We start from the raw sequence: 27,410 nt of genomic DNA, 5'->3' as shown, positions 1-27,410 counted from the left end.
GCTCTATTTGTTACAACAGTTTAGTACCACTCTAAGTAATAAACTAAGTGGCTGAGTTAGGTCCACAATTTTCCAGGCAACGGAAAAAGGAAGTGGTCTGAAACTGCCTTGCGTACCCAAACTCCCATAAATGTGCTCCCTTGTTCAGATTTGAAGAGGGAAGGCAAGACCTCCATCTTGGCTCCTGGAAATGCTCTCCAAATCAATATTGGCAAGCTAGTCTTATACTTTTGAGTCCATTGGACCCTTAGCTAGTCCCTTAATAAAAATAATAATTTGATCCCTGATGACTCTCCATTCCTTTGATCATGATCATTAGAATCATGATAGAGATGAAAGGGTGAGCGACTGGTGTTTTCAATACAGACCGGCCTCACTGTGGGGCTCTGGGCGAAGCCTCCCGAGAGCTAAGGTGTGAGAATGAGAAAATGATGCGTGTGAGTCCCTAGAGGAACAATATGCAGAATGGCGGACAAGCGGCTCCACCCCACTCCATGCATGGGAGAGGGTGTTAAGGGCTGGGGTGCAGAATTAGCTGTTGAAGGCTGAAGTGGTGGTCCAGCCAGAACACTCTGAGACATCAAACTCTGTAACAGACCACAACCCCAAAGGTCGGGGCTCAGTGCGGGCACAGACAAACCACTGGGAGAGACACACGGGATGGAAGACATAACACACGGTAGGCGTGGACATCTAGTGGAGTGGCATCTAGCTAGCATACTTCTGAGAGCCTACAATTGGGTAGTGTTTCTAACCTAGATTCCTTCCCCTGAAGCATCTCTTGGCTACCACAATTTTCCTTATGACCAGATCACAGCAGACAAAGACAAGGAAAGGAGAACCACTGGGCGAACAGCTGTGACTCAGAAACTTAGAATTTATTCTGGAACATCACCCTGATATTTTAACCGGTGCTTGGTGGATGGGAGCTAATCACAGGCAAGCAGACAAGATGGGGTGCTCTGCCCTCCTACAGCACAGCTAATATTTGCACATAAAAGATCCTTCTTTCGGGCTTCCCTGGTGGCGCAGTTGTTGAGAGTCCGCCTGCCGATGCAGGGGACACGGGTTCGTGCCCCGGTCCGGGAAGATCCCACATGCCGCGGAGCGGCTGGGCCCGTGAGCCATGGTTGCTGAGCCTGCGCGTCGGAGCCTGTGCTCCGCAACGGGAGAGGCCACAACAGTGAGAGGCCCGCGTACCCCAAAAAAAAAGATCCTTCTTTCCCTCTCTCCCTCCCTCCCTTCCTTCTTACTTCGGGGTAAGTGACGCAAGGTCATTTGCCCCACTGTCAATGTAGACTTTAAAATGATGAGGGTCACAGTTTAAAGCCACACTAACCCACGTCTTACTTTGGGGAAAGACAAGTTTCCAGCAGGTATAAATTTACACAAAATACAAGTATGCTTTTTTGCAACAAAAGAAACTATTTATTTGGAATATGCATTACCAGTACAAATTAGGAGACTGTAAAACCTACACCGTGTTAGTATCATTAGAGAACACAAAATTTCAGTTGGAATCAAAAGGGACAGAAGCCTGTGCTCTCACAGAAGCAAGAAAGCTTAAACTTTCAAAACCAAAACAGAGCAGAGCTTTGCAGGTTTATACTCTGAATAATAAGAACAGGGGAGGGGGAGTGGGAGAATAAAACCAAAAACCAAAGGAAAGCACTTCAAAATAGTTGAAAACACCAAAGGAAAGAAAAGAAGTAAAAAGAGAGAAAAGGGGGAAAACATTGGATGTTTTATTAATTTTAACAAAAGGAAAAAAAAGTTTACAAAAAAATAGAAGATTTCAGAAAGCTTTGAGCTAGGGATTGAAACCATAAAGGTGATGTGAAAAGCTTGTCATTATTTTGTTATGACTTAAAAACAAGAGTGCAAGCGATTGGGTAGAAACACTTCCTAAAGTGTTCTTAACTCTTCTTGCTTGGGTTCTTGCTGCTGTCTGAATGCTTAATCATTTGTTGAATGAAAAACATTTAAATTAAGCTTCCTCCAGATAATATTGCTTTCTTTTCTCCCCTAACTTAACAAAAACATTCCAAATCAAGCCAGTTTGACAGCTGCCTAAATCAGAGGTTCATACGAGGCGCACGGCCAATGAATCAGGTGTAACTGCTCAGCACTGTAACAACAGCACTGAGTCTGGCTCAAAAGATCAGTAGGCCAAATGACTCTAGGACGGCTTCCTGGATCTGGTCTACTCAGCCAGTGGTGCACAGCCCACCAGGATCTCCTGTGGGATTCTACTGGAAGAAAAAAATCCTCTCTAGCTGGAAAGAGTCGTGGAACGTTGTTATTAATCAGGAAGAAAGAAAAGAAAGCATTTTATTGTGTCATTCACAATCAACCAAGGCAAAAAGCTTTCCCTACAGTACAAGAAGGTCCCCTGGACCAATTCCTTGAATTGTTAAAGGGCTAAAAAGAAAACTCAAGTCCTTGCCTTTGTTTTTCTCAGGGATTGTAAGAATGCCACACACTCCAAAAAATGCAGGTGAAAGAATATGAATCATGGTGGGCTTGATCTTTGAAGTCAACTGAATTCTGAAACAAACGGAAGTACAAGGAAACAGCCTATTCTACAAATGTCATCTTTTCGCATCACCTCAAATACATATTTAAGGAATAAAAACAGCAAGACCATAATCCTGACAATTAAAAAAAGCCCCCCCATAAACAAACCAAAAATAACACAAAACAAAACATAGTTTCTTTTTTTTATATTTTAAAGAGCAGAAGAAAGAAAAGAAAAGAATTTATTTCTGGGTCTCGAAGTTAATAAACATAATAACGTGTTAGGCTGTACCTATTATGCTCACTATTCCAACCTTTTTTTTTTTTTTTTTTTTTAGTTTACAAAATGAATTACTGTCACTTTTAAACATTGTGAAACAGGAAATGGATGTGCACAACTCGACACTTTTCTAGCATTCTTGAACTAATTCACAAATGCAAGAAAATAAAAGAAAAATGGGGGAAATGGTGAATGTAGGTAGTTCGGTGTTAAAAACTAATGCAGGAATGATGTGCATTGTCACAGAAAGAAGAGGGGAAATCCCCCATCCTGTTTTGCGTGCTATGAGGGTCATTTTTAAAATTTTTATTATAAACACTATTAAATTCAGACCGCTTTTTTGGTTTTTTTTCTTTATCTGAATATACAAGAACATTCATTATCAAATGTTCATCATCAATACTACAAAGAACGAGACACGAGTCGCAAGAAACAATGGAAAATGTTAATAAAGCTGAAAGAATCGTCGAGTATTTTTTTGTGTTTTTTTAAGTTTTTTTTTTTAAATTTGAGTTTCTGTAGTTTCATCTTTTTTTGGTATCGAAGTCAGGTTTTTCTGGGCAGAAAAATAAAACTCAGAAGGAAAGAGGGGCAGGGAAGATATGTGAGAGAAAAGGCAAACGGTAAATAAAGAACTACCACCACAGCAAAATGAAAAATAAATGGAAAGGTGTCACTTGGCAAAAGTACCGCACTGGAGTCAAGTCCAAGCCAGGGGGAGGAGTCAGGGATGAAAAGGAGGATGTGATGAAGAGTTACAAGGTGGGCAAACCCTAGGGCTGGTATCATTTCTCAGGGGAAATCTGCCAGGGAAAATGGAGCGCTCCCACTTCCATCAGAAAATGAAGGCGTCTTGGGGCACATTTTGGTATCTGTAGGATTGACCTAATACGAATTCCCAGGGAGCTGTATTTCCAGAGGCACGCTACTTTCCATCCCCAACCTTCCGCTGCCAGCGTTCTCATGCTTCGCTTAATGCAAAGAGATGTGGTGGCCGCCACGTTGGATGTGATCGTAGGCGAGGAGGGGAAGTCGTGGGAAAGGTACTGGATGCGAAGAGCACTGCATGAAGTGCTAGGTGGGGAAGATGCTGTGAGAGGTGATCAGTGCAAACTACTGCAGGGAGAGAGACTGCTTGTGCAAAGGTAGCACTGCTCTGATCTATTTCATCAACTTAAAACGGCAATCATTCAACCCAAATCTGGAATCATTCTTCCTGTTTCCAAGAGAACCCTTTTGTGTCCCTTTTGTACTTTGCCCCTAATCAGGGGGATGCGATCCCACCATATTCCTCTGTGGGTAGTTTCAATAGATCCCTGCCACTCAGACAAAGTTCTCCACTGGTTTTAATCACTGTAGAATGGTCACAGGATGGCTCCTTCCAGGAATCCTCTTTATCAAGCCCTGCTCTGATTACGGCACTGGCTAGAAGAGAGTCTTTCTACTGACCTCAGTCATCCAGGCATAATGCCATCTTGCCAACTATTTACTTTTTGCATTTCCTTCAAATACACATACCTTCTAGTTCCTTAGGTTAACCCCCCGCCTCCCAACAGCCACACACAGGAACATTTTCGAATCATTACTGAAGCGTCATGCAGAATGTCCATGACCTTGTTAGCTGGCCACTCTCACCCCTCAGGGTCTTATACCTCTCCCGGAGGCCGCTCAAACATAGCAGATGTGACAGGGACTAAGTAGTTACAAGGCCACATACTGGATTCAAGTACAAGCTTAGAGAACCACGTCCCATTTTTTCCAATTTAGAGACATCTCTATTCTAAGAAACCAAGCAGACCAAAACAAACAGAAGGAACAACACTAACCCTTCTCTTTGTCATCAGGCTGATGACCTCAGGGGACTAATGTTAACCAGAAGTTAGAACAGGAAAACCATTTATTGCCCCTATGTGGCATGAACCAGTTTATCTTAGGGATGCTTCTTCCCCTGACTTCACAATTACAGATTGGATATGAATGAAATCAACTTCTTCGGCCTCTCACACGCCTCTTGGTGAGCCAGGCGTAATAACCCCCATTTTACAGATGAAGAAAATGAGGCACCACCTCCCACTTAGTCAAGTGACAGAGCGGCCATGTTTATTGCCGGCACAGTTGGCTATGAAGCATGTGAGCACAGGCGACATGAGGGCAGCTTTCTAGTACCTACTCTTCACTCTCAGATATTACCAGGGAATAAAAATCATGGATGATTTCACTGAAAGCATGACCTCCCTGCTCTCCATCACTCTCAGGTCTTCAAAGTAAGCAAGCAAAAAGTTTGCCCAAGCCATGTTCTTATACATCTTTCTCCTCCAGGACGAGAATGTTGGAGCCATATAACCCTTTGGATAATTAATACAATGTCCCTAACATAAACACAAAAACAAAACAGAACCAAATCCATTGTAGGCTTTGTAAGTACTGTGTGTGGCTCCCTGAGAGCTCCAGAGGTGGTGAGAACAGGATTAGTTTGTACTGGAAACCTGGGCTTCATCACGATCGAGTCCTGTGTATGTCGTTCTGGTGTGTGCACGCTGGGGGCCTGGAAGCCCCAGGCACACGCTGCTTCTCTGTGTCAGTGACCTTCACTCAGAGTTGTTAATTCCCTCTCTTGGGCTCACAAGGTATAATGCTATGGTTACTAATATAGGTATCTGAATGTGGCACGTGCCTGATTTGGGGCAAGTGTAATGTGTGAGGCTGTGCACATGCCTACGTTTGTATGCTTGTGTGTGTGTGTGTGTGTGTGTGTGTGTGAGAGAGAGAGAGAGAGAGAGAGAGAGAGAGAGAGAGAGAGCTAAAGGGGATAGGTAAAGGGTTGCAGGATAAGAACCTTCTACTCCTTAGTGATGCATTCACCACCATGCCTAACTCAGACCTGGTTTTGCAGTAGATTCTGAACACCATTTACTGCACGGTCTCCAGAGACTGTCCCTCTGAAACCAAGAGCTGTTATTGGGAAGATGCAAAAGCCTCTAGGAATTCTGCCCTTGTTCCTTGAGGCTTCTCTTGCTGCCTGGCTTCCTGCTGGGAACCAAGCTAGCAGAGGTGAACCCAGAAACTGTGGCACTTGTAGAAGCCCAGCAAAGGCAGCCCCCAAAGAATACCTGGGGCTGAGAAGGAAGAGGAGGAATTGTATTCTAATCAGAATCGCCCCCGGGGAGGTTAGAGCAAGAGGAGGTAGGGCGGCCTGGAATGAGTAGGGCAATGTGGCGTATTCCTGCTAAGAGGTAGTGAGAGTAACGAGAGAAACAGAGAAGGACTGCCTGTTAACAGAGGGAGCAAGGGATCCCAGGGAGGTAAGTCTGGCCCCTCAAACCACCAGCATGAAAACATACCAACACTTTTATTATTTTCTTTGTATTTTTTTTTCCTCTTTAAATTCCTCTAATTGTTGAAAATATCCTTCAGGGATGTAATAGAGGGCAGGGACCCAGGGAGTCTAGGACAGAGGGAAAGGGGCAGGGAAGATGATGGACACCAGGCTGACAGCTGGAGGCAGGGAAGGGTGGCTTCTACCCAGAAAAAAAGGGAAGAGAGTATAAAGAAGTGTCCAGATTGGCTGAAACAGCATCCCAAAGAAGAGAAGAGAAGGAGACTCTTATTGTGTGTGCTGATTGCTTCGACCTCCAGTCTGACCGCTTCAGCGTTGAGAAACCCTCCCTCCTGGCCCGGCCCCGACTGGAGCACAGGGTCAGCCGGGATGCGACTGCTGGGAGATCAGTTGGAGGTATCAGAGTGAACACTGCCAGGGCCTTCTGTAGGGGAGGTCACTGATGAAGGGGTAGTAGCATCCTGCCAACCTCCATTAGCCTAGAAGGGAAAAAGGGAGAGAAGTCAGTCCTCTGAGATCGGGTGGCCGTTCTGAGCAGACAATGACAATAAGGCAACTTGGGTAAAGGGCCGAGCACAGTGCCTGGCCCACGGGAACACTCATCCAAGGGGCGGCTAAGACTGTGGTCGATAATGCCCACCTCCCCCACCCTCAGATGAGTTTGGCTCTTCCCAGCGAGCCTCTGGACACAGTACTAGCACCTCTCCCTTCTCACAGGCTTTGTAATTCAGTCCAAGCCACCAGATGATTGTTCTGTGTGCTCTAGGATGACGGCAGCTGTCCCTGCAGGCCAAGGGACCGAGTTCTAGCTCCGACCCTGGCAACAATTAGCTATTGGTTCTGGCGAAGCACTTCCCCCTGTTTGGCCTTGGGTTCCCCTTTAGAAAACTTAAAAGATTAGCTCAAATGCTTTCTCGGGTCCTTTCCAGCTCTGGATGTTCCCTGTATTATGGGATCCCAGGCACCTGTTCTACGCAAGGTTCTGTTCTAGCTGCTCGAGGGTATATAATGATGAGTGAGATACAGTTCATGTCCTCAAGTATGGGGATGAGACAAGCAGACGAATGAACTATAATGTCAGGCAGAACCTAATACATGGTACAGCCCAGTTGTCATGAAGCTTCAAATGAAGGCAGTATCTCCTCTTGAGGCAGTATCAGCAAAGGCTTCATGGAGGAGGGATTCTCTGAGGTGAGCCTTGAAAAGCGGGTGATCAGACGAATAAAACAGGTAAAACAATGGTGCCAACACCACAAGGACTGGTCTGTGTGACTATATCTAAAAAGGTGGTAAGACAGGAAGCTACAAGTTTGATCTGTATTTGTAGATCATCTTCTAAGACTCTAAATCCAGATGCATTAAAACAATAACATTGTCCTAAAAGGATTTGTTTTAATGACCACCCCTTTCCAAAAATACCCCACCATTAAACAGCTGAAGAATGATTTGCTACAGTGGTTGATTCATGACTGTTCACATATTTTAAAGCACTGAACTGTACATGTGCTAAAAGGCCCCTTTTCCCCAGTCACTGGGTTCCTTTGACGTTAACAGACTCTCGACACTGGAAATGTTAATACTGAACAGACCAGATTTTAGGGAGTCCCGGTAAATTATTTTTATTGTACTTTCCTCTCCTTTTACTCCCTGAAGTAGGTGGGGGTACCTGGGGGTAGGTATTATTCTTGCCATTTGGGAGGGACCACAGCTTCCACCCTGGTATAATCCACAGTACTTAGGAGCATGGCTGGCACTTGTAGGTGCCGGCAAACATCCATTCACGTCTCGTTCATAAGAAAGCACATGTAAGAGAAAATCAGCCTTCCAGATTCCGACTGAGACAGAACACAGGCTTCCTAACCTTTGAACCGGGCTCCTTTTTCTCTGCCCTTTTCATCCATTTGGCTCTCTCTGTCATTGGCTCACCCAAATGACGCTCCAATGTTCCCAGGAAAGCCAGGCTTTTCATTCAGAGATGCTCCCACCACTTACTTCAGCATGAGGGTAGGTGTTTCCCCACACACCTCACTTTAAGAGCAGATCTGGACACTAAGCGGGCAAAAGGTCATCCTGGGCAATGCCAGGAACACGGCCCCTCAATCTTGGATTATCGAATAACTGCTCTCAAGTTCAAATCTCCATCTCTTAACTGAGTCAGGCAGCTCTACCCACTCCCTTTTTCTGTTGGACGCCATTTCCCCTGCTGTTTGTTAAAGAGAGATTAGGAAGAGGGCAATGAGGGGAAAATGAGAATCCTTTCTCTTATAACAGGAGGCTTTGCTATCTTTTGGGGCCTAAGCCTCTGTAGTATGATCAGAATCAAGAAGAGAATTCATTCAATTTCCACATTTAGGTTGGTCACCAGAGTGACAATATCTTACTTAGCCTCCCCTCTCAACCAAGAACACATGTATTCTTTTGGTACCATTTTAGGCTGATTGAGAATCATCGTTGTGTTTATTTTTCCCTGAAGAAAATCCTTTAGCATCATTTATCTTTTCTGACGATAAAAGTAAGATGTGCTTATACGATATTTGCAAATACAATATTTGCAATTATGCATGCACATATTTGAAAATAGGAGAATTGCAAAGAACAAAGAGTACTCTAGCCATAATCCTACTACCCAGAGATAATTACTCTTAGCATTTTGATATGCATCCTAATAATTTTTTAATATGTGTATGTTTATCAGATAGGTAGATAAATAAATTAATTAACTCACTAATTAAATAGACTGGAAGGGGTGTGTGTGTGTGTGTGTGTGTGTGCTGGTAGCATGGGATTTTAGGAAACTTTCCAGGAGCTCCATAAGCACAACATCATAAAGCAGAGAGTGAGGTGCTTATAAAAGAGGAAAAATGTCATGCATCTTAGACTTGACCTGTTATGAGACAAGTAGGGGAGGAAACTCTCTAAAGCAGCTAGTGTCCATGTCACAGCACGTGGCACAAAGGCATGTCATTACATTGCTTACAAATTACCAGCACTACCATTGTCGAGCCATACCATAATTCCATTAAAATAACAGTAAGTGGTGCCCCAAATGAAGCCAGTAGTAAAAAAAAAAAAGGAGCTCTGCAGCGTTTCATTAGCAGGGAATTAGCAAGGCACTGTATATTGACCAGAAGGTTCTAGGAGACTTCTTTTTGAGTCATCTCTGAGCTGAAATAACTCAAACAGCAGACATTTGATCTCTTTCCTTCAAAAGTTCTGTTTTCTCAGACCAGTGCTCAGGACGCCAGAGGGGAGAGAGAGCTCACAGATGGTGGAAACAGGAATTAGTGCAGCCTGATACCAAAACCAGCATTTAAATTATGCTAGTTGGCCTGGTGAAGAAGAGTATATAAAACCTTAAAAAACCTTATTAAAAATAAAGAAAGAAAAAAAATCTCTTTAACTGCCTTTTCTTCACTCCCCCTCCGTCCACAAACACACACACAGACACATATGCACACACACTTCAGATGGGGTGACCAATTGCCCCAGTTTGCCCAGGACTCTGGGATTTAATGGAATGGGGGACTTTCAGTCCCGGGTCACCCTACCCCAGGATATCCCAGCTATGACCCTTGATTTCTTGCTAAATTCAGGACACTGTAGCCTATGGGTTTCAAGTTAGATGAATACAAGTACTTTTTAGAACAAACGAGTCTAACACTGGGAAATGTTGAAGGATCCTTTTCTCTGGAGGTGCTTTCTACCATGGCATATTGTCTGCCGCTGCTCAAGCCTCCGTGAGATCAGAAAGTGCGAGCAAATCCACCCTAACCGGCTTTCCCGTAAATCACTTCGGCCGTTTCAGCTGTATCATTCCAGCTTTAGTGTAAGACGTTCAGAGGCTGCACCGTCTTGGGAAACAGCTGACCTCGCTTACTGCCACGTTAACCCGGGGAGCAATTCCTTCCCTCTTCCTCCACTGCGGGTGAATATTAAGTAGGAAACGCCGCCTTTGTGTGTTTGTTTATCTCTGGGAACAGTGAGAGTCAAAGATGGTCTCATTAACAACCGTGTGAGGTGGCGGGAAAATAAGACCTCTGTTTTAATTTTTCTTCTGCACCCCAACTGCCTCCTTCACTCTCCGATGCAAACCAGCCTTTAAAGGGACACACTCACTTTGTAAAATGCTGTTGTTGGAAACCACCCTGAGGGGATACAGGGGTGGGAATCTGCAAAGCCAAATATGCCCTTTTTATCTCAAAGCATCCATAATGGGAGAGAGTTCACATTTACACCCAGTTCCTTCAGGTTAATTCTGTAGCCTGTAGCCTGGGAAGCAAGACTTGGTGTAACATTTAATTCCACCAGGGGAAACCTAAGCCGGCAGCAGGCTTGACCTGGAACCTCATGAAGAGGAAGTTAATAGAATATAGAATTAGGACAAAACGCAGTAGATTTCCTAGTTAAGAAAATCTGGACTTTCAAAACACAAATTCAAGGCATTTGGGAACAAAATGTTTCAGGAACAAAAATGACTACTCTCTATCCTACCCACATAACTTGATAGACGCCACATTTTGCCAGAATCCCATCTAATGGATAAGGCAAAGCACGCCTATCGGAGGAGGTGGAGGAAGCCAGCCATGGAGCTGGGGATGGAGCGATGGTGGGTGGCAAAACCCGCACGGCTCCTCCTGACATACACAGGAGCAGAGAACTGCAGCTTAAGCCCTGACTTCCCTGTCCTCTGTTGCCCTCCTCGAGCCAGAACTCAGGGGGCCACCTGCCTCTGCCTCGCTGTTGCGGAGCCAGTACCCCTTTTCGCCCAGAGCAGCGGCTGCTGGGCTGAGTGAGAACCGCTGGTCCCATCCTGCTCTTATTCCCGCTCTTCCTCTGAGCTTACCTTAGCAGTACACGGTTGATGCAGAGAATTCATCACCTGATATGACAGCCCAAGCGAGCCTGGCACTAAGAAACTCTCATTTGCAACCCAGAAATACACTGAGGTGCCACAAACCGGCTGATGTCAGCACCGAGTTGAGCTTGATCTGCATATGGGCCAGATGCCATTACCAGCAATGCCTTCAGCAAGGGTGAGGTAGAGGTGCTCCAGGCCCTCAATAACCCAGGCTCTGGTGGGGCCAGACAGGAAGAAAAACAAAGAAACATGCATGCGTCCTCTCTCCCCCACCCCCCCTCACACACACACACTTGCACATACAAGCACACACACAGCCACCATTTATCAGGGGAGACATCAGCTCACACAGTGGAGTCACACCCTAGATCCAACATTCTTCCACCAAGACAGAACTATGTCTTGCTGATATGCATAGACTTTTCCCAAGATTATTCTGTGAGCACTTCCCAAGAGATGCTCTGGGATGAAAAAATGCTACTGGAAAGCCCCCTTAGGGACAAAGGATTCAAAATTTCCCTGGGAAATTTTACAACAGTAAACAGACCCACGCCTATTTGGCACCCCTACAGTTCCCTCTCGAGCTGCCCTCAGCGTGAGCTTTCACAAATGTAGTTTTGATCATGTCACCTCCCTTTTCAAACCTTCAGTGTCTTCCTACTGGACTCAAGGTGAGGTTCAATGTCCTCGTCAGGTCTATCATGTCCTGGACCTTGCTGACTCTTCAACTCCATGCTCATGTTTAATATTTCAACCGTATCAGGGTACTTAGAAATTCCTGTAACAGAGCTGCCATTTCATGCCCATTTCTTTCCCCTTGAATACAGTGCCCCACTCATCCATTTACTTGCCACTATTGCCCTGCTTCTTTTTCAAGACTGAGTTTAAGTATCCTTGCACCTGTATCTGACCCCTGGCAACTTTTCTTCCTCCTATAAGCCCTCCAGGTCATCGCCCCCCCCCCACCCCGCATCTCCCTGCCAGGATGTACCTCTATCACAGCACCTGTGCCGCCGTATTGTATTTGTTCTTTCACACGTCTGGACCATGAGAACAGGGCCATGGAACTTATCTTTGATTCCAAAGTTCCTACCATGATGCTTGACACAGCGTAGATTTTAATAAATATCTCTTGGAGGAACATAAGAAGAAGTAAATAAACATTTAGTGGCACTGTAACATCCATCCTCCATCGTGGGTATGGACACAGAGAAGGGTATCAGGTCCCTGACCTCCACATGTAAAGAGCTGTGTATACCTAGAAAATATCCAAGATGCAAAGCAGAGGTAGCACCAGGGTTCAAGGCAACTTTTACACCTAGGAAGTGAACGTTTCTCCTGCTAATAAGTAGGCATAAAGGAGATCTGGTACTTCATAGCTTAACCCAAACAAGAAACTATGTTTCATGTTTAGATTGTTCTGTTTTCTTTTTAGGGAAAGCAATTGAGAAAAACATGGGATACTGCCTGTTGCAGTTCCATCTTAACAAGGAGTGTTCTCCACAGGGCACAAGGAGCGGGAAGATATCCCACCCTGCATCTGGAACGGTCTCCTAGTCACCACCTCAGGCATCCTGGGAATCAGACAAATGTACAAAATAGACATAGTCCCAAAGTGGCCTGTAGGTCTTTGCCCATCTTTAGTCTCTCGAGGGCTGAGACCCACATGCAGGTAGAGCTTCCACCATGGGACCTGGGAAAGGAATTGCCAGATAAAATATAGGATACCCAGTTGAATTTGAGTTTTAGATAAACAACAAATAATTTTTTAGTGTAAGTATGTCCCATGCAGTATTTTCATTTGCTAAATCTGGGTAACCCTGTCTGGGAAGAACATGTACTCTTAGCCAAAAATTGTTTATTCTAGTCTAGTTTGGCTAGAATAAATTTTTTGAACTTTGACCTTCTGCACCTGTATCTTCATAGAGGGAATGTCTTCCTTGTGGCTGTGACCATCTCTACCAAGCCCTTGCCTAGTTTCTGCTTGGTGTCCTGCTATTTACCACAGTTCATTTAAGAATGAAGTAGTGACATACATACACTACTATGTATAAAGTAGATAAATAAGGACCTACTGTATAGCACAGGGAACTATACTCAATATTTTGTAATAATCTACATGGGAAAATAATCTGAAAAAAGAATATATACATACATATATGTATAACTGAATCACTTTGCTGTACACCTGAAACTAACACAACATTGTAAATCAACTATACTTCAATTTTTTTAAAAAGAGAATGAGGTAGTGACTTGCTCTTATAAATGAAGTCCTGCTCTGGAACCTCAGCCCACCAACTACTGCCTGCCATCACGTTTCCCTGAAGTTGGTCCTCTGTCTGGATTATCCCATGCCGCTGGCTCTAGGATTCCTGTTTCCATGGTCCCCTGCCTATTGGGGGTATCCTCTCTGATTGCCACTTACCACTAGGTCAGTCCCTGGTGACCTTACACCCAAGTCACACCACCATACCCCTTGCTAGTCTGCTTCCCACCACAGACTCTTGAGCCCTGAGATTTTGCTGTGAAGGTTAAGAGAGATCAGTGGTACCATTAGCCTTTCCCGGTAGAGAACAGACGTCAGTACTTTAAGGTGCTCTGAAGGAATAACAGATTTCTCACTGTCCAAGTGAGATTCCTTCCTACTCTACAGAGGAGTCAAGTGAGAGGTTTTCGCCTTTGCCTACCCCCTTCTCTGGTCTCTAGGAATCCATATCTTCTTTCATGGCCCAGCCTGAGGGCTACCTCCTTTCTGCAAGTCGCTTCAGGGCAAACCATCACCCACTTCTCTACGTTCTAGTACCACTGACTTTTTGACCTTTCATGTTGACATTTAACCACGTGCAGCTTTTATTTATGTAAATATCCATGAGAGCACCAGATCTTATTAGCTGCAATCCTTTAATTCTTAAAATCTACAAATATGTGTTCAGTGCCTACCTCATACTATGTACTAGGCATACTGTGGTAGATATAACACATTTTAAAAAAATGTGATGTCTGCCCTCATGGAGCTTGCCGACTTGTGGGAAATAGACATTCAAAACATATCAAAAGAACAAATATAGATTCCAGATGGTAATAAATGCTATGAGACAGAGGAACAGGGACCTCACTGAGGTTGGGGCTTCTGGAAAGTCAGCCTAAAAGTGAACAGAAAATAGACAAGTAAAGAGTGGGGCAAAGAGCCTTCTAGGCAGAAGGAGAAACCTGTCCAAAGGCTCCATGGAACCGAAAGAAGGCCTGAAAGAATGGAGCATAGGAGCACAGTGGCGAGTGCAGCAAGACGGGCCTGGAGAATGGGATGGCTTGATCACGCCAAGACTTGCAGGCTTTGATTTTTATCTTCAGTAAGATGATAAATCATTCAACCACAAGCCGTTAGAAGACAAGGATCATGTCTGATAGAGCAACTGCTCAATTAAGTACCTGAGTTGAACAAATAGAGAAATGAATGCTTTGAAAGCTTCTTTTGGTGCCTGTCCCTGTGTCTGTAAGGCCATCTGTATGCTGGTACCCATCGTAAATTTGTAGTTATGTAAGAATAGTAATAATAATTCTCTTACTTTGGTTGAAACAAATATATAATGGTACATAAACTCAGTGTGAACATCTATTCTTCTCAGGCCAGGAATCTACGACTCAGAAACTAGAATTCGCCAGACTTAGTCCCCACTATATGCCACAGCTTCTGGACATTTCAGGTTTCAAAAGCTTGGGGTGCATGAAGTGCAGAGCATGGCTGCTACTGACTCATGCTCTTAAGTTCACCTTCTGGGAATCTATGCGCTGTTTATGAAGGTGCTAGAACCTATGAACCACGAGACTGGCCTCAGAGAATTCTTTCCGGGGTCTAATACCTTCTACTCTCAAGTCTCAATCCACCTTACCAAACTTGGTTTTGGACAAGACAAACTGTATTCCTCGGGGGTTATACTTCTGAGACATCACTGTGTGTGGTACCACCTGGTTAGTTAATACAGTTTACCTTACACGGGCAATGCGAAGTCCTGGGCTGAGACCTGTATAGTCAGAGGGTAACCCTGATCCATGTTCACTTGGTATGAATGTGAACTCTCTCATTACAAGTCATTATCTCCAACTGTATCTGGCATGCACTCAAGGGCACTCAGTCAAAATCCAACTGCAAAATTACAGCACCATCACAGTGCAACATCCTGCCAGCTCTCAGCGCCACACGACTGAAGTACACGCACATATAGGTCAACTCCAAGATCAAGATCTATTTTGGAACCTTCTTAACTTCATCCTTCCTTAATTCATCTGTTGTGAAGGCCCAGAATTAATACTGCCATGTAAGGCACTTGAGACACAGAGGATGGTCTGGGTTGAACCTTTCGTAGCTTGCACAGGATACGAGGTAGTGTACATTTCCAAGTTTAAGGCTGGGATGCTTTTGGATTTCTGCTCAAAGTGCAAATAGGACAGTTACATGTAATGTTTCCATGTTCCACAGACTTAGGGGGGCCTTAGGTTAAATGTACATACAGGAAGTGAAAACTTCAAATTTGTTTTATTTAACTTTTCAGAGACAAAGAAAAATAAGCTCAGCTTGCTTTAGCTAAATAGAGGTGTCTTAGTGCAGAAAACTATTTATATCTGAATAAACATCCTCTACATCCAGCCCTGCAAAACTAAAGCACACGCACACTTACACCCATCCACACACACTGCACAAAAACACACATAATTTCCACACACTTTATCATACTGACGTAGAGCTAATACATGTTCAGAAAATACTTATGGCACCTAAAAAATGTGCATACACACACAGATGCTGCAGATGCTGGAAAAGAGTAGCTCTATAAGACAATAGATAATTATATTTACTCATATAGCCAAATCTGAAAAATTCAAGCAAAGGGTATTTTTTTTTACTCTCAGTATAAATTATCTGATTGGCTGATACAGACAGCTCCAGATTCTTCACTTTAGTTTCATAACCTTTGATTTTGCCGTGGCTTTGTTGAAAGGCTATTATCTACTCAGGGTACACACAGGAATTGTATACACACCTGAACGAGAAACGGTGGCTATCTACGGAACACACACATAACTCGTGGTGCAAACCTTGAGGCTATTTACCATCACACAGGAAGCTAAATCCTCTTACACTTTCCTGACCATCCAAGAGACAGCAATTACCCCAGATTATCAGACCAACAATGACATGTCGCGTAAAGAGAGACACCGAGCCAACTTCACATCCCAAAGACTGGCATATTCAAGTACACTTAGGACATTAATAGCAATTTACGTGCCATCACTGAGACAAAGCCACAAAGGCTCCGTTGGCAGCCTCTTATTTTGAAGCCTATTATTTGTGGGAGTTACAGGCTATAATCACAACAGAAACTTTCAAAACCCTTATCTTCCGTGACGCACCAAATCTATTTCAGAGCCATAATTGCTATGTCACCGGAGAGTCTGCTGCTTAATGCACTCAAATGCCATTTAGTGTTTGCAGGGTCATTACAGCTAACAGAAGGGTAGGAGGGAGAGATGGTGGGAAGTTGTGGGGTACAGGCAGACAGAGAATGTTGAGGGGAACGTGCTAGAATGGGGCATGAGGCTCTACTGTGCCTTATTTAGGGAACGATACTGTTGTTTTGAGAATTCTATGTACCTATGAAATGAAGGCAAGTGCTTGGAAACTACGTACTCAAGAATTCAGAGTTATTTTGACACCACCCCAGATATCTTCAGTGGATGCTGGGGGATATCCTCTTTTATTCTGAGATTCTCATCCAAGTATAAGACTGGGTTGATTTTTTAGATTTTAATTTTTTTCCTTTTAGATTGTCCCAGCAATCTCTGCAGTGGAAATCTTCCAGCTGTGCTGTGGGCTCAGGAGTCTGACTTGGCTTTTCTATATGCGTTCTGCCAGGGAATGAGAAGGGCAGAGGGGAGTGATGATGGTGAGATGTCAAAATTCAATCATCTAGAAGAATGTGCTACCTTTCAGACGGTAAAAGAAGATGCAAGGAGACAGATATAGCCTCCAAAATATGAGAAAACACCTAGTCACTCAAAAGACCATTTTTTAGACCTAAGTTGAGCTAAGGTCATAAGAAAACTTTTAAATTATATGTAGCTTTATTTCTTCAACCTGGCTATAAACTAGCCAATGACTTATTTGGCAACTCCTAATACTTAGGGGAATACTAGACATAGGGTAAATCTTCAAGGAAAGTCTTGACTGACTAATGTATCTCTAGGTTCTTTTTTTTGTTTGTTTGTTTTTTTGCGGTACGCGGGCCTCTCACTGTGTGGCCTCTCCCGTTGCGGAGCACAGGCTCCCGACGCGCAGGCTCCGGACGCGCAGGCTCAGCGGCCATGGCTCACGGGCCCAGCCGCCCCGCGGCATGTGGGATCTTCCCGGACCGGGGCACGAACCCGTGTCCCCTGCATCGGCAGGCGGACTCTCAACCACTGCACCACCAGGGAAGCCCCTCTCTAGGTCCTTTTAGACAATTCTTGGGTTCTATTTTATAGTCCTGAGTTTTTTCATACACTAGAAATACACAAAATGTCAAGCCAGTTCAGATTGCAGGGTTAATATTTTTTTTAAGATCGCCACCAGTATCACATATAGATCTGCCTTTAGTTTTCCCAGGATAACAACCAGCTTTCACTCTGAAGAACCTTCCACAGAAACAGACAGAATGAGACCTGGGGCCTTATTCCTCCTGAGTCTTCCTCCATTGAGAAATAGAATCTTCTCTATTTTCTAAATATTGGCCAAGTGAGAAATGGAATCATACCTTTCTCGTGTGAGAGTTCTTAGAAATCAATAAGAAAAACATGAGCGTTTCAAGAATGCATAAAAAAGACTAACAAACAGATGAAAAATGTTCAATCTCATTAGTAAATCAAAGAGAGATACAAATTAAATTAAACTAAAAATGAGATGGCATTTTATAATGTGATAATTGAAAAAGACTGAAAAACTGCTAAGACATGGTTATTGAGAATGTAGGGAAATGGGAAGGATCAAAAATGCTGGTAGGAACCATAAATTAATAGGAGTTTCCAGGAGAAAAGTTTGCAATACATCACAAAGGCCTTAGATTTGTTCATACCCTTTGATCTAGCAGCTCCATTTCTAGGAATTTATTCAAGGAAATAATACAAAACATGCACTGAATTTTCTGTACTATGATGCTTACCACAGTGTTATTAATAATAGTAAAAAAAAAAAAAAAAGAAAACAGCTTAAACGTTCCACAGTAGAGACTGATTAAATAAATCACGGACCTTCCCAGTAACAAGCTCTTATGCAGTTATTAAACTTATGTTTGAGAAGAATGTTTAATGATATGGAAAATATTCATAATATATTTTTAGTAAAATAAGTAGGCTACAAAATGATGTGTTCCATATGATCCTAACTTTTCTACACCCACACAAAACATACTTAGACACAAAATGCTAGGAGGCTGCCACGCAAAAAGTTAGCAGTAATTTTCTTCTTTGTGAATTGCCTGCATTCTCCAAATTTTCTATATTAAATATTAATTTGTAATCAGAAAAAAAAGTAAATGTAAAATTTAAACGAAGTGTAGGAAGGAAAGTCCACATCTAATTTAGGTCTTTGTCTTGTGTGTTTGAAAGGTCGTGGCCAACCTCTACAGCTCATTGGAAAAAAGACCAGTGCAATTAATGGACAAATCCAAGTCTGAGGAAGAAAGATGGAGGTAAGAGGGACTCTTCTGCCTGGAGACTAGTGCATTAGCAGGTGATTTCACAACTCTCTTCAAAATATAATTACCTGTCAGGAGTATTAATCAGTTGTTTTTCCCATTCCACAAAAATTAAGGTCAAAGGAAGGAGGCTAAACATAGCAATCAACTTAGACAAGATGGAGAGTTGCTTGAAAAGAAGCATTTGATCTCTTTTTAATTTTCCCTGTCCCAATGCCCAACACAACTAGTTAATAGTAAATTCCAAGAAAATGCCTGCTGATCGAGTGAGTGAATATGAATGAATGAATAAATGAAGGAATTGCAGATCAAGCCCAAGTCTTCAGAGATAACACTTGCCCCAGAGAAAAGTATGGGGAAGAGAAGAAACAGCAACAGATACCTGGTCTCTGAACATACGCATAAAAGAGTTCTAGCATGAATTAGTAAAGATTATTGGGTATAAGGTATATGGAAGTTGGAGGTAAAAGATGGGTACTGGGATATGATAAATAGAGAGAAAAAGAAGAAAGAGCCATAGTCTTATGGGAGAGACTCTTTCTGGACCACAGAAACGCCAAAATGTGTAGGGGTTCCAGGCAGGCAGAAAATCCAGACACAGGTTGGTTGCTCGTTTTTCAAAAAAAGAAAGAAAGCAAAGAAAAACCTCTTGACAATAGGTTCAAGTAGGCTCACTTCAAAAAGTATGCATTAAAAAAAATTAAAAAAAAAAAAAAGCATGCATTAAGCACCTAGTGTGTACCAAGTCTGAAAGGAAGGCTGGGATACAAACTAGAATCCTCTTCAGAAGCCTACGGCTGAGAGGAAGTAAAGAAAAGAATCAGAGAAGAACGCCCATTCCAAGCCCAGCACACTAAGTACTACGTAGGAACTAGGAAGAACTTCTAGGAGGAGATAATCCTGATCTAAACCCTGTAAAATGGGTAGGATTATGAGATGTTTTCCCACTGCCACAGGTTCTGGGCCATGGATTCTACTGCTTGAGAATTTTAACCACTAGCAATTGTCTCTAGGAAAGGCCAAGCTTACTAGGACAAGAGGGTTAAAGAACCAACATTTACAGTGCCAGGCACTGCTCGAACATGTAATCTAGAGAAGTACCGGGGCAGGTACTTGGTGATTTAACAGCAAAAACAATCACTCCAGACAAGGAATGAAAATTGACACCCATAGGTATATTTTTTCTAACCTTTAGACGTTTTTTTATTGCTGTTGTTCTGATGCCTGATTTCATCCCTCACTAAGCTTTTTTTGTTTACATTTTTAAGGTCCTAATTATTTTAATAAAATTAAATAAGTTAATGCATGTAAAGTTAAATGAATTAAAGTTAAATGAATTAAATAAGTTAATGCATGTAAAGTGCCTAACACATGGGAAGAAGTCAGAAAGTGTTAGTTATTAATACAATTATTAAATGTCCTTTTAGCCTGTTAATTTTCTCTTCTTATTGTTTTATAATTGTTCTTTAATTTACTGCTTTATACCACTTCCTTATTTTATTACTACTTGATCTGTTTTATAATCTTTGTAAGTATGTTCTTAGAGGAGGCTATTTACTTTAACCACTCATTCTAGCTTATTTTATGTTGTTATTATCCTCTTTGCTACTTGCATATTTTAATTGCTTTTAATGTTCATTTTGCCATTTCACATGCAATTTTATCCATCTCCTGCCTTTTTATCATTCCATTGCCTTCTTTCTTCTTAATTTTCTGTTTTTCTTATTTCCTGGATCTTTTAAATTTAATATTTGCCATTATTTTTTTCTATTTATTTTTTCTAGTTTTGTTCATCTATTACCCTTGTACCTGTTGCACTTATTCTTTTAACTTATTCTTTTAAATTTTTATTCTTTTTAATTATTAAAAATGCCAAGTACTAAGTGTCGACAAAGGGGGCCACTTGACAGAAGTCCTGGCCCAGTGAAGCAAGGTGGCTCCTTCTCATCTTTTCTGTTGGCCTAGGAAAAACTGCTACTTCTATAGTTAATGCTCCAGTTTCTTCACTGCTGATCTTCCATCCTCCAAAAACATTACTTAACATGTATAATTTATTAAGTTAACAGGCAAAATTTTCCTCTTCTTCCATTTCACTGTCCCCAAATTAAAACTTCAAAACAAAACAAAACCTCTATTGATATTTGGTACCTAGATTCCTGAAACAGTCTTGCCATCTATTTTAGTGAACCATCAAATCTCTCCATGAAGAGACACTTGATCTAAAATCCCTCTTCTCTCTTGTGTATGATCACTGGGACCCTGGCTAAGTTGGCTAGCCAAATATGACATAATAGTGGTGAAGAGTAAGCTATATCCAGGGAAGGACTTACTTACTATATAAGTTTTAGATTTAATTCTAGTAAAAGAACCAACCAGTCTTAAGCCTTCTATACGCTACCCTGAAAGGATATATAACAGAATAGTCATAACTGAGTTCTTATAGTTCTTTCCCATATCAGCCAGGCTCCAAAATATTTATTACTAGGAAACATAATGGATTCTCTTACTGTAAGGTTCTTGACACCTCCCTTCATTAAGCATAAGATCTAGAGGTTCAAGTGTCCATCTGGATAAAGGGAAAGAACAGAAGCTTCGGAGTTAGACCGTCTTGGCCCACACCCTGGCTCTATCACTGACGGGCTATTTGACTTCTGGGCAAATTACTTAACCTCTCTGAGTCTCCATTTTCTATCCATAAAATGGAGATGAGAATGTTTATAAAGACACTGGATTAGGGTACTCAATAACTATTATGAATTAGTATTCTTAGTATGATATTTGTGGAGGCTCAAGTTATCCCCAGAACTTTAAGCATGTAATTAATTGTGCTTTTGTTCTTCTACCCCTCTAAAAAGGCACAGAACCCTCAGTAGTTACACTGGCTCTCTGTAGAACTCCTGAGCTCTGGTGAGAGAGGGATCCGAAACTTCCCTCATGAGAACCTCATCCTCTTACAGAGAGAATATCCTCAAGGTCTACAGGTCGGCTGAGGCTGGCTTCCACACTCCCAGGGACTGGACCCCTCTAAGCCCCGAAGAGTTTTTAGAAATGTAGAAAGGTTCAAGTCAAGATGAGTTCAAAGACACGTCTGGCTTAGGCTTGAAAAATTATTAGGTTAGATGAATTAGTGGCGGACAGAGTGGGAAATTATGATGGCCGTTCCCCAAATTCTTTAAAAATCATATTATCTTGATTATATAAAGGTGGTGTAGTCCTTCCCTTTCAGTGAAGCAGGGGACTGAACCAGGTAACTCCCAGTCCTTCTAGCTTTCTGTGACTTTACAGAGTGCAAGAACCATGTCCTATTGATATTTGCATTCCTGGTACTGGATATCAGAAGGTTCTCAATAAATCTGTCAAATAAAGAACTTATTCATTTACTTAACCTGGTTAGTTGTTCCAGACTCAAGTCAGTCATGCCTTCTGCCTTATATATCTGTGAATTTGGAGAATATTTAGGGATCCAAATACTTAATATTTAAAGATGTGGAACAGAATATCCCAAAACTCACTTAGAGCCAGGTGTAAGTAGAGATTTTTAAAATGTACCAAAGTTAAAAATAACAATTGGATTTTCTTAAAAAAGAGGTCTAATATTTTCTCTGAAAACAAACTTGTCTAAGAACATGGAACTCCTTCCCAGATGTCAAGAAGAGGGCCATCTTCTGAAATCAATACTAACTTTTCCCCACAATTAAATTCAGCCAATTCAATTAGCTTAATATTTACCGAGGTCTAAAGGGGCTATGCCACTTTCAGGAGCAACCACAAAAACAAACTGCCCTTTTGAGGTTGTAACTGTTTTTTCTTTATGGAGCAGAAGGCGGGGTCGACTTGAGTCTGGAACAGCTAACCCAATCCTAGCCCAAGGACAGCATGGCTGCAAGGACAAATGTGGGCCCAACTGGACAGGATGCTATAACACATCGATTCCAATGAAAACAGCATGGCGTCATTGTCGTGTCAGAGATAGGACTATTTCCAAAAACACAAATTTATCTTTTCCTTATAGCTTTGAAGTATTTCCTCTCCTCCTGGATTTTCTTGGGAGTGGAAAAACATCATGCTTATAAGTAGAACAGGGATACTGCAAGAGGCCTTCGACAACATCCAGCTCAACTGTCCTTTTTAGAGTACAGGAGACTGAGTCTTATCGAGAGAAAGTGACTTGTCCACAGTTACACAGGCAGAAAGTGGCAGAAGTGAAAGTTGTGTACACACATTATAAATGTGATCATGTTTGGAGTGATTGTATCACTAGGTTTGAGATCAAGAAAATTCTTTGTGACTACTTCTACTTCTACAAAGAGATAAGGGATCTCCACAGAAGGATACTTATTTTAAGTCCATGGTATGGCTCGTTTGTGCAGCAGGGAGTAGGTTTCTCAAACTATTGCTGGTTGGTCTTGAATTCCTCTCTTCTGCTATATAGCTTAATTTCAAATTCCCTCCTAAACTACAAAGTTGATTGGCTCCCTTGTCCTAGTATTCCAAGAACAGGAAACGTAATCTCAGATAAAGTGTTGAATGAGACTGAAAGTTAAAATACATCTTGATTGGCATCAGGGTTTCTCCAACTTGACCTGGATATATTATGATGTAGCCTCATTCCCCGAGGTCAAAAATGCTATTGATGACATATTTATTGAAGGAATGGATGAACGAATTAATGAATACATGAATGCATGAATATTTAAATATGCCATTGAATGATCTGGCCCCATTCATCTTCTGTACCTTTAAGGACTTTCACCTGGCAGCTGGTGAAAAACAGTGGATTGCATATGAAATTACAATATTGGGATTTTTTTTTTTTTTTTTTGCTTCTCCAACTATTGTGGGCTCAAATAAAATGCTGTTCTAGTCTCGAATGCTCAGTTGATACGGTATTAAGGCTGAAAGGCCTCATCATGTAAGAAGCTAAAGGGACTTTCCCTTTGGCTCTGTCATCAGGGAGAGCCAGGCTTATAAGCTTCTGGAAGGTGGGAGTCCATCTCCTCTGTACTGCTGCCTTCAACCCTGCAGAGACTGGTTCACCGTGTTCAAGCCTATCCTCACTCCCTTTACACCCCAGACTGGGGCTGTTCACTGGTCCCTGGCTGCAGCACCAGAAGGTACCCAAAGGCAAGTAACTGGGAGCACGTCTGAATATGTTTTAGTAACTTCAAAATTCACATTCAGCTTGGTAGAACAATTAAAACTTCATATAATTAAAGTGAGTTTTTAAAGATCTGCATATGACTTTAATTATCACCCTCACTCTCCAGTCTTACAAGTCCACATGTGGCAATATCTTATTAATATATACTTTAAGTGGAAGGAGGTCTCTCAGAAGTAGTTAAGAAAAAATGAAAATGATGGCAGGTGGCCAAGTATTACCAAGTAAGCCCTGTGATGTTTAAATGCCTGAAACGTGTTCACTTAAACAGTTCTCTATTTTTGTCCCAATGATTCTATATTTTATTTATTTTCTTCGTAAATGTCCTTTTGTCCCTTTGCCTAACATGGGAGAAAGCAAAAAAAAAATAAAATAAAAACACGTATGTTATGGTTTACAAAGATCAAAGCTTCATATCTATTTTTCCACTACTATAATTATCACAAAGCAAAATCAATGAGACTTTTCTGTCATAAACTGACGTTTATGACACTTTGCCTTTATAGAGAGAACACTAACACTTTACTTCTATTTTCACTTAATCTCTTGAATAATGACAATCTTATAGGGGTATCTGTCAACATTTAAGATGTGGCTGGAGTGAACTCACTCCCTTAACTCACATGTTATTTTATTTTTTAAAAATTTATTATTTTTAAATATTTATTTATTTATTTGGCTGCGCTGGGTCTTAGTTGTGGCACGTGGGATCTAGATCCCTGACCGGGGATCGAACCCAGGCCCCCTGCATTGGGAGCACCGAGTCTTAACCACTGGACCACCAGGGAAGTCCCCTCTCACATTTTAAAATAATCAAAACTAATTTCACCCTAAAGACTAATGCTTTCTGCTATCTCCGTGAATTCAAAGGGAGAAGTTCATGTAATGCAAGCTCTTCCTCCTTCCCTCAAGATCCAACTGAAAGGGGAAGCGATAGGGTAGGCTAGAAAAGATGGCGGAGACTAACTCAACTGAAAGAGTTTTCCGGAAAGAGGAGCCTACAGTTGAGCCTGGTGTCCCTTGAGTGAACAGTAGGAATCAAAAACCATACTTGTAGGACTCCAGAACTACTAAGCTGAAAGGAACTTAGAGCTTGTTGATGGGATAAATTTGACAGATGAAGCAACGATACAGAGATGAAGAGACTCGCCAGAAGAAGGATCCAAGTTTCCTGATTTCAGGTTGCTGCCACTGTCCACCCGTTTGTTTGTGCAGGTTCTAGTCCCACGTCTGGTAGGGAAAGCAGTGAGAACCCCATGAGAAACGGTGTTCTCCAGGCTTGTGGTTGCCAAAGGAGAGTGGGGATGGCGGAGGGAAGGATTGGGAGTATGGGGTTAGCAGATGCAAACTATTATATATAGGATGGATAAACAACAAGGTCCTACTGTATAGCACAACTATACTCAATATCCTGTGATAAACCATAATGGAAAAGAATATGAAAAAGAATATATATATGCATAACTGAGTCACTTTGCTATACAGAAGAAATTAACACAACATTGTAAATCAACTATACTTCAATAAAATTAAAAAAAAAAAAGAAACGAGGTTCTCTTGCTGTATAGATGGCTACCCCACAAGCAGGTTTTGATAAGGGGATTCTTTTAGGAAAGAAGGTGCTAAAGAATTCAAAGGGTAATTCTCTTGACAATATCATCACTCTATAACTTCATCTATTTAATGCTGATCTGACTCTTAATTCTCAGAGAATCTGCCTTGGTCAAAAAGTTTAGAAACTTTTTCCAAAAAGAAAGACTTAAGAAGCTTTTTGAATTAAATTGAATTAAAAAAGATAGTCTATTTGTGGGTTTTGAATTAAAAAAGATAGTCTATTTGTGGGTTAGTAAGGCATTTAAGAGAGAAAATCATTACTAGGTATTTTACAGCCGTTACATAAGATGTGGCATTTTTTAATTCAGTGGTAGCTTGTCTTCTGATTTATTCATTCAACAAACATGTTTTGAGCAACTAATATATGCATTTTGGGATCACATGCGTATTTGGGAATGAAAGACAAAGACTGATTGAGTGTGTCCGTGCATATATCCATAAGGCAAGGGAGTGTGTGTGTGATAAAGTGGAGAGAAGAGAGGAAGGAGGGCTAAGGAGAAGAAGACACACAGCAAGGAGGATCTGGGCGTGGGAGAGTCAGTGTGACTTGGGGAGTGAGGGGGATGCATAGGTAGATGGGGCCGGAGCGTGGAAGACTCTGAAAATGTCCGACTCAGGGATTCAACTTGCTTAGGTGGGCAATAGAGAAGTGCTCTTGATTTCTGGGCAAGGAATGACAAAATTCTGGGGATGTGTGCAGGAGAAAGGAGACACTAAAGGCAGTAACGGTAATTAGGAGATAATCACAATAGCCTAGCTAATGAACCGTTTCTAGAACGAGGATGGTGGCAGTGGGAAGGGAAACCAAAGAGTGGATGTGATAGCTAAGTGATCTTTCAGTCTGTCTAACTGACAGAGAAGTGAAGTAACCTCCCTCTATCACTTAGAGCCACTCTAAACCCAGTAAGCATTGCCCGTTGTCATTTGAGAATACAAAGCACTCAAAAAGGTATGATTTAACACAACTTAAAATTGATACCAAAGGAACAGACCGTATCATGAGCAGCCTTTGATTCACTTACCCTGTGTCTTAAAGACCCAGGGTCTTTAACGCTCACTCTGGCTAAGGAAGGGGGTCCTTAGGCCTTGCATAACTCTGTATCCTTGTCAAAAGTGTACCTTTCCATCAGAAGAGAAAAAAGTGACAACTGTGTCCTAACCTATCCTCACTAGGACCTACCTACTGGGAAAACTGCTCACACAAGAGGAGGAAAAAGGTCAAATTAGAAAGTTATCACTTGTAACTTTTCATGCTGCATTCATGTGGAAAAACGTGTGCTTTGCCAAGCCCATTCCTACCTAGTTTCTCATTTTCCCTAAAGCAGTCATGAAGGCACTAAGGGTGAGAATTACCGGCCCCATTTTATAAAAGACAAGGTTTGACGCCTGCCCATGGGCACATGAGAGTTACAAGGACCAGAGTCTCCCAACTCCCAACGCAGGGCTCTCACCACCACACCTTGCAACCCGATCACTACGTGGCCTCAGTTAAAGGCAAGCCGTCTGAACTCTACAAGATTTAAAATAGACGCTGGTTGGATAAGATGTGAGTGCTGTGAAAATCCAGGCAGGGGAGTAGATAAAGGCTGCCCAGAAAATGTCCTCCACTGAATGAAACACAATCCAGCCCAGCTGGGAATTCCATTGCTGCCATGGGTTTTGGAATTGTTTATTTCTATTCATTGGCTCCAATCTCTCATTCCTGTCCTTGTCTCTTCTTGTCTACCTCCTTTTCTCTCTCTCTCTCATTTCTCCTAGCAGCCAGTGCCCCTCTCTGCACATATACATGCTTCGGCATCTAATACCACTCTCTAAAAATACATCCCACAAGCTTAGTCTCCTGCAAGGTGGCACAACTTAAAATCGATACCAAAGGAACAGACCGTATCATGATCGGCCTTTGATTCATTTACCCC

General features: G+C 42.1%; 1 protein-coding gene across 2 annotated transcripts in view; it reads right to left on the bottom strand.

The window, feature by feature from the left end:
- Positions 1-1,410: 1,410 nt before the first annotated feature.
- The window catches only part of PBX1 (PBX homeobox 1), a 282,732-nt gene continuing 256,732 nt past the window's right edge, over positions 1,411-27,410 (bottom strand). For both annotated transcript variants that reach the window (XM_060033408.1, XM_060033399.1), the window contains one exon: positions 1,411-6,613. Coding sequence is in view for 1 of the 2 variants with exons in the window: in XM_060033399.1 (XP_059889382.1) it covers positions 6,521-6,613 (93 nt within the window). In the remaining variant the exon portion in view is untranslated. The remainder of the gene's footprint in view (positions 6,614-27,410) is intronic.

The sequence above is a fragment of the Delphinus delphis genome, chromosome 1 (genome assembly GCF_949987515.2).
Source record: "Delphinus delphis chromosome 1, mDelDel1.2, whole genome shotgun sequence".
Taxonomy (NCBI): domain Eukaryota; kingdom Metazoa; phylum Chordata; class Mammalia; order Artiodactyla; family Delphinidae; genus Delphinus; species Delphinus delphis.
The sequence above is the reverse complement of the archived record's forward strand: the minus strand, read 5'-3'. Positions and strand labels throughout refer to the sequence as shown.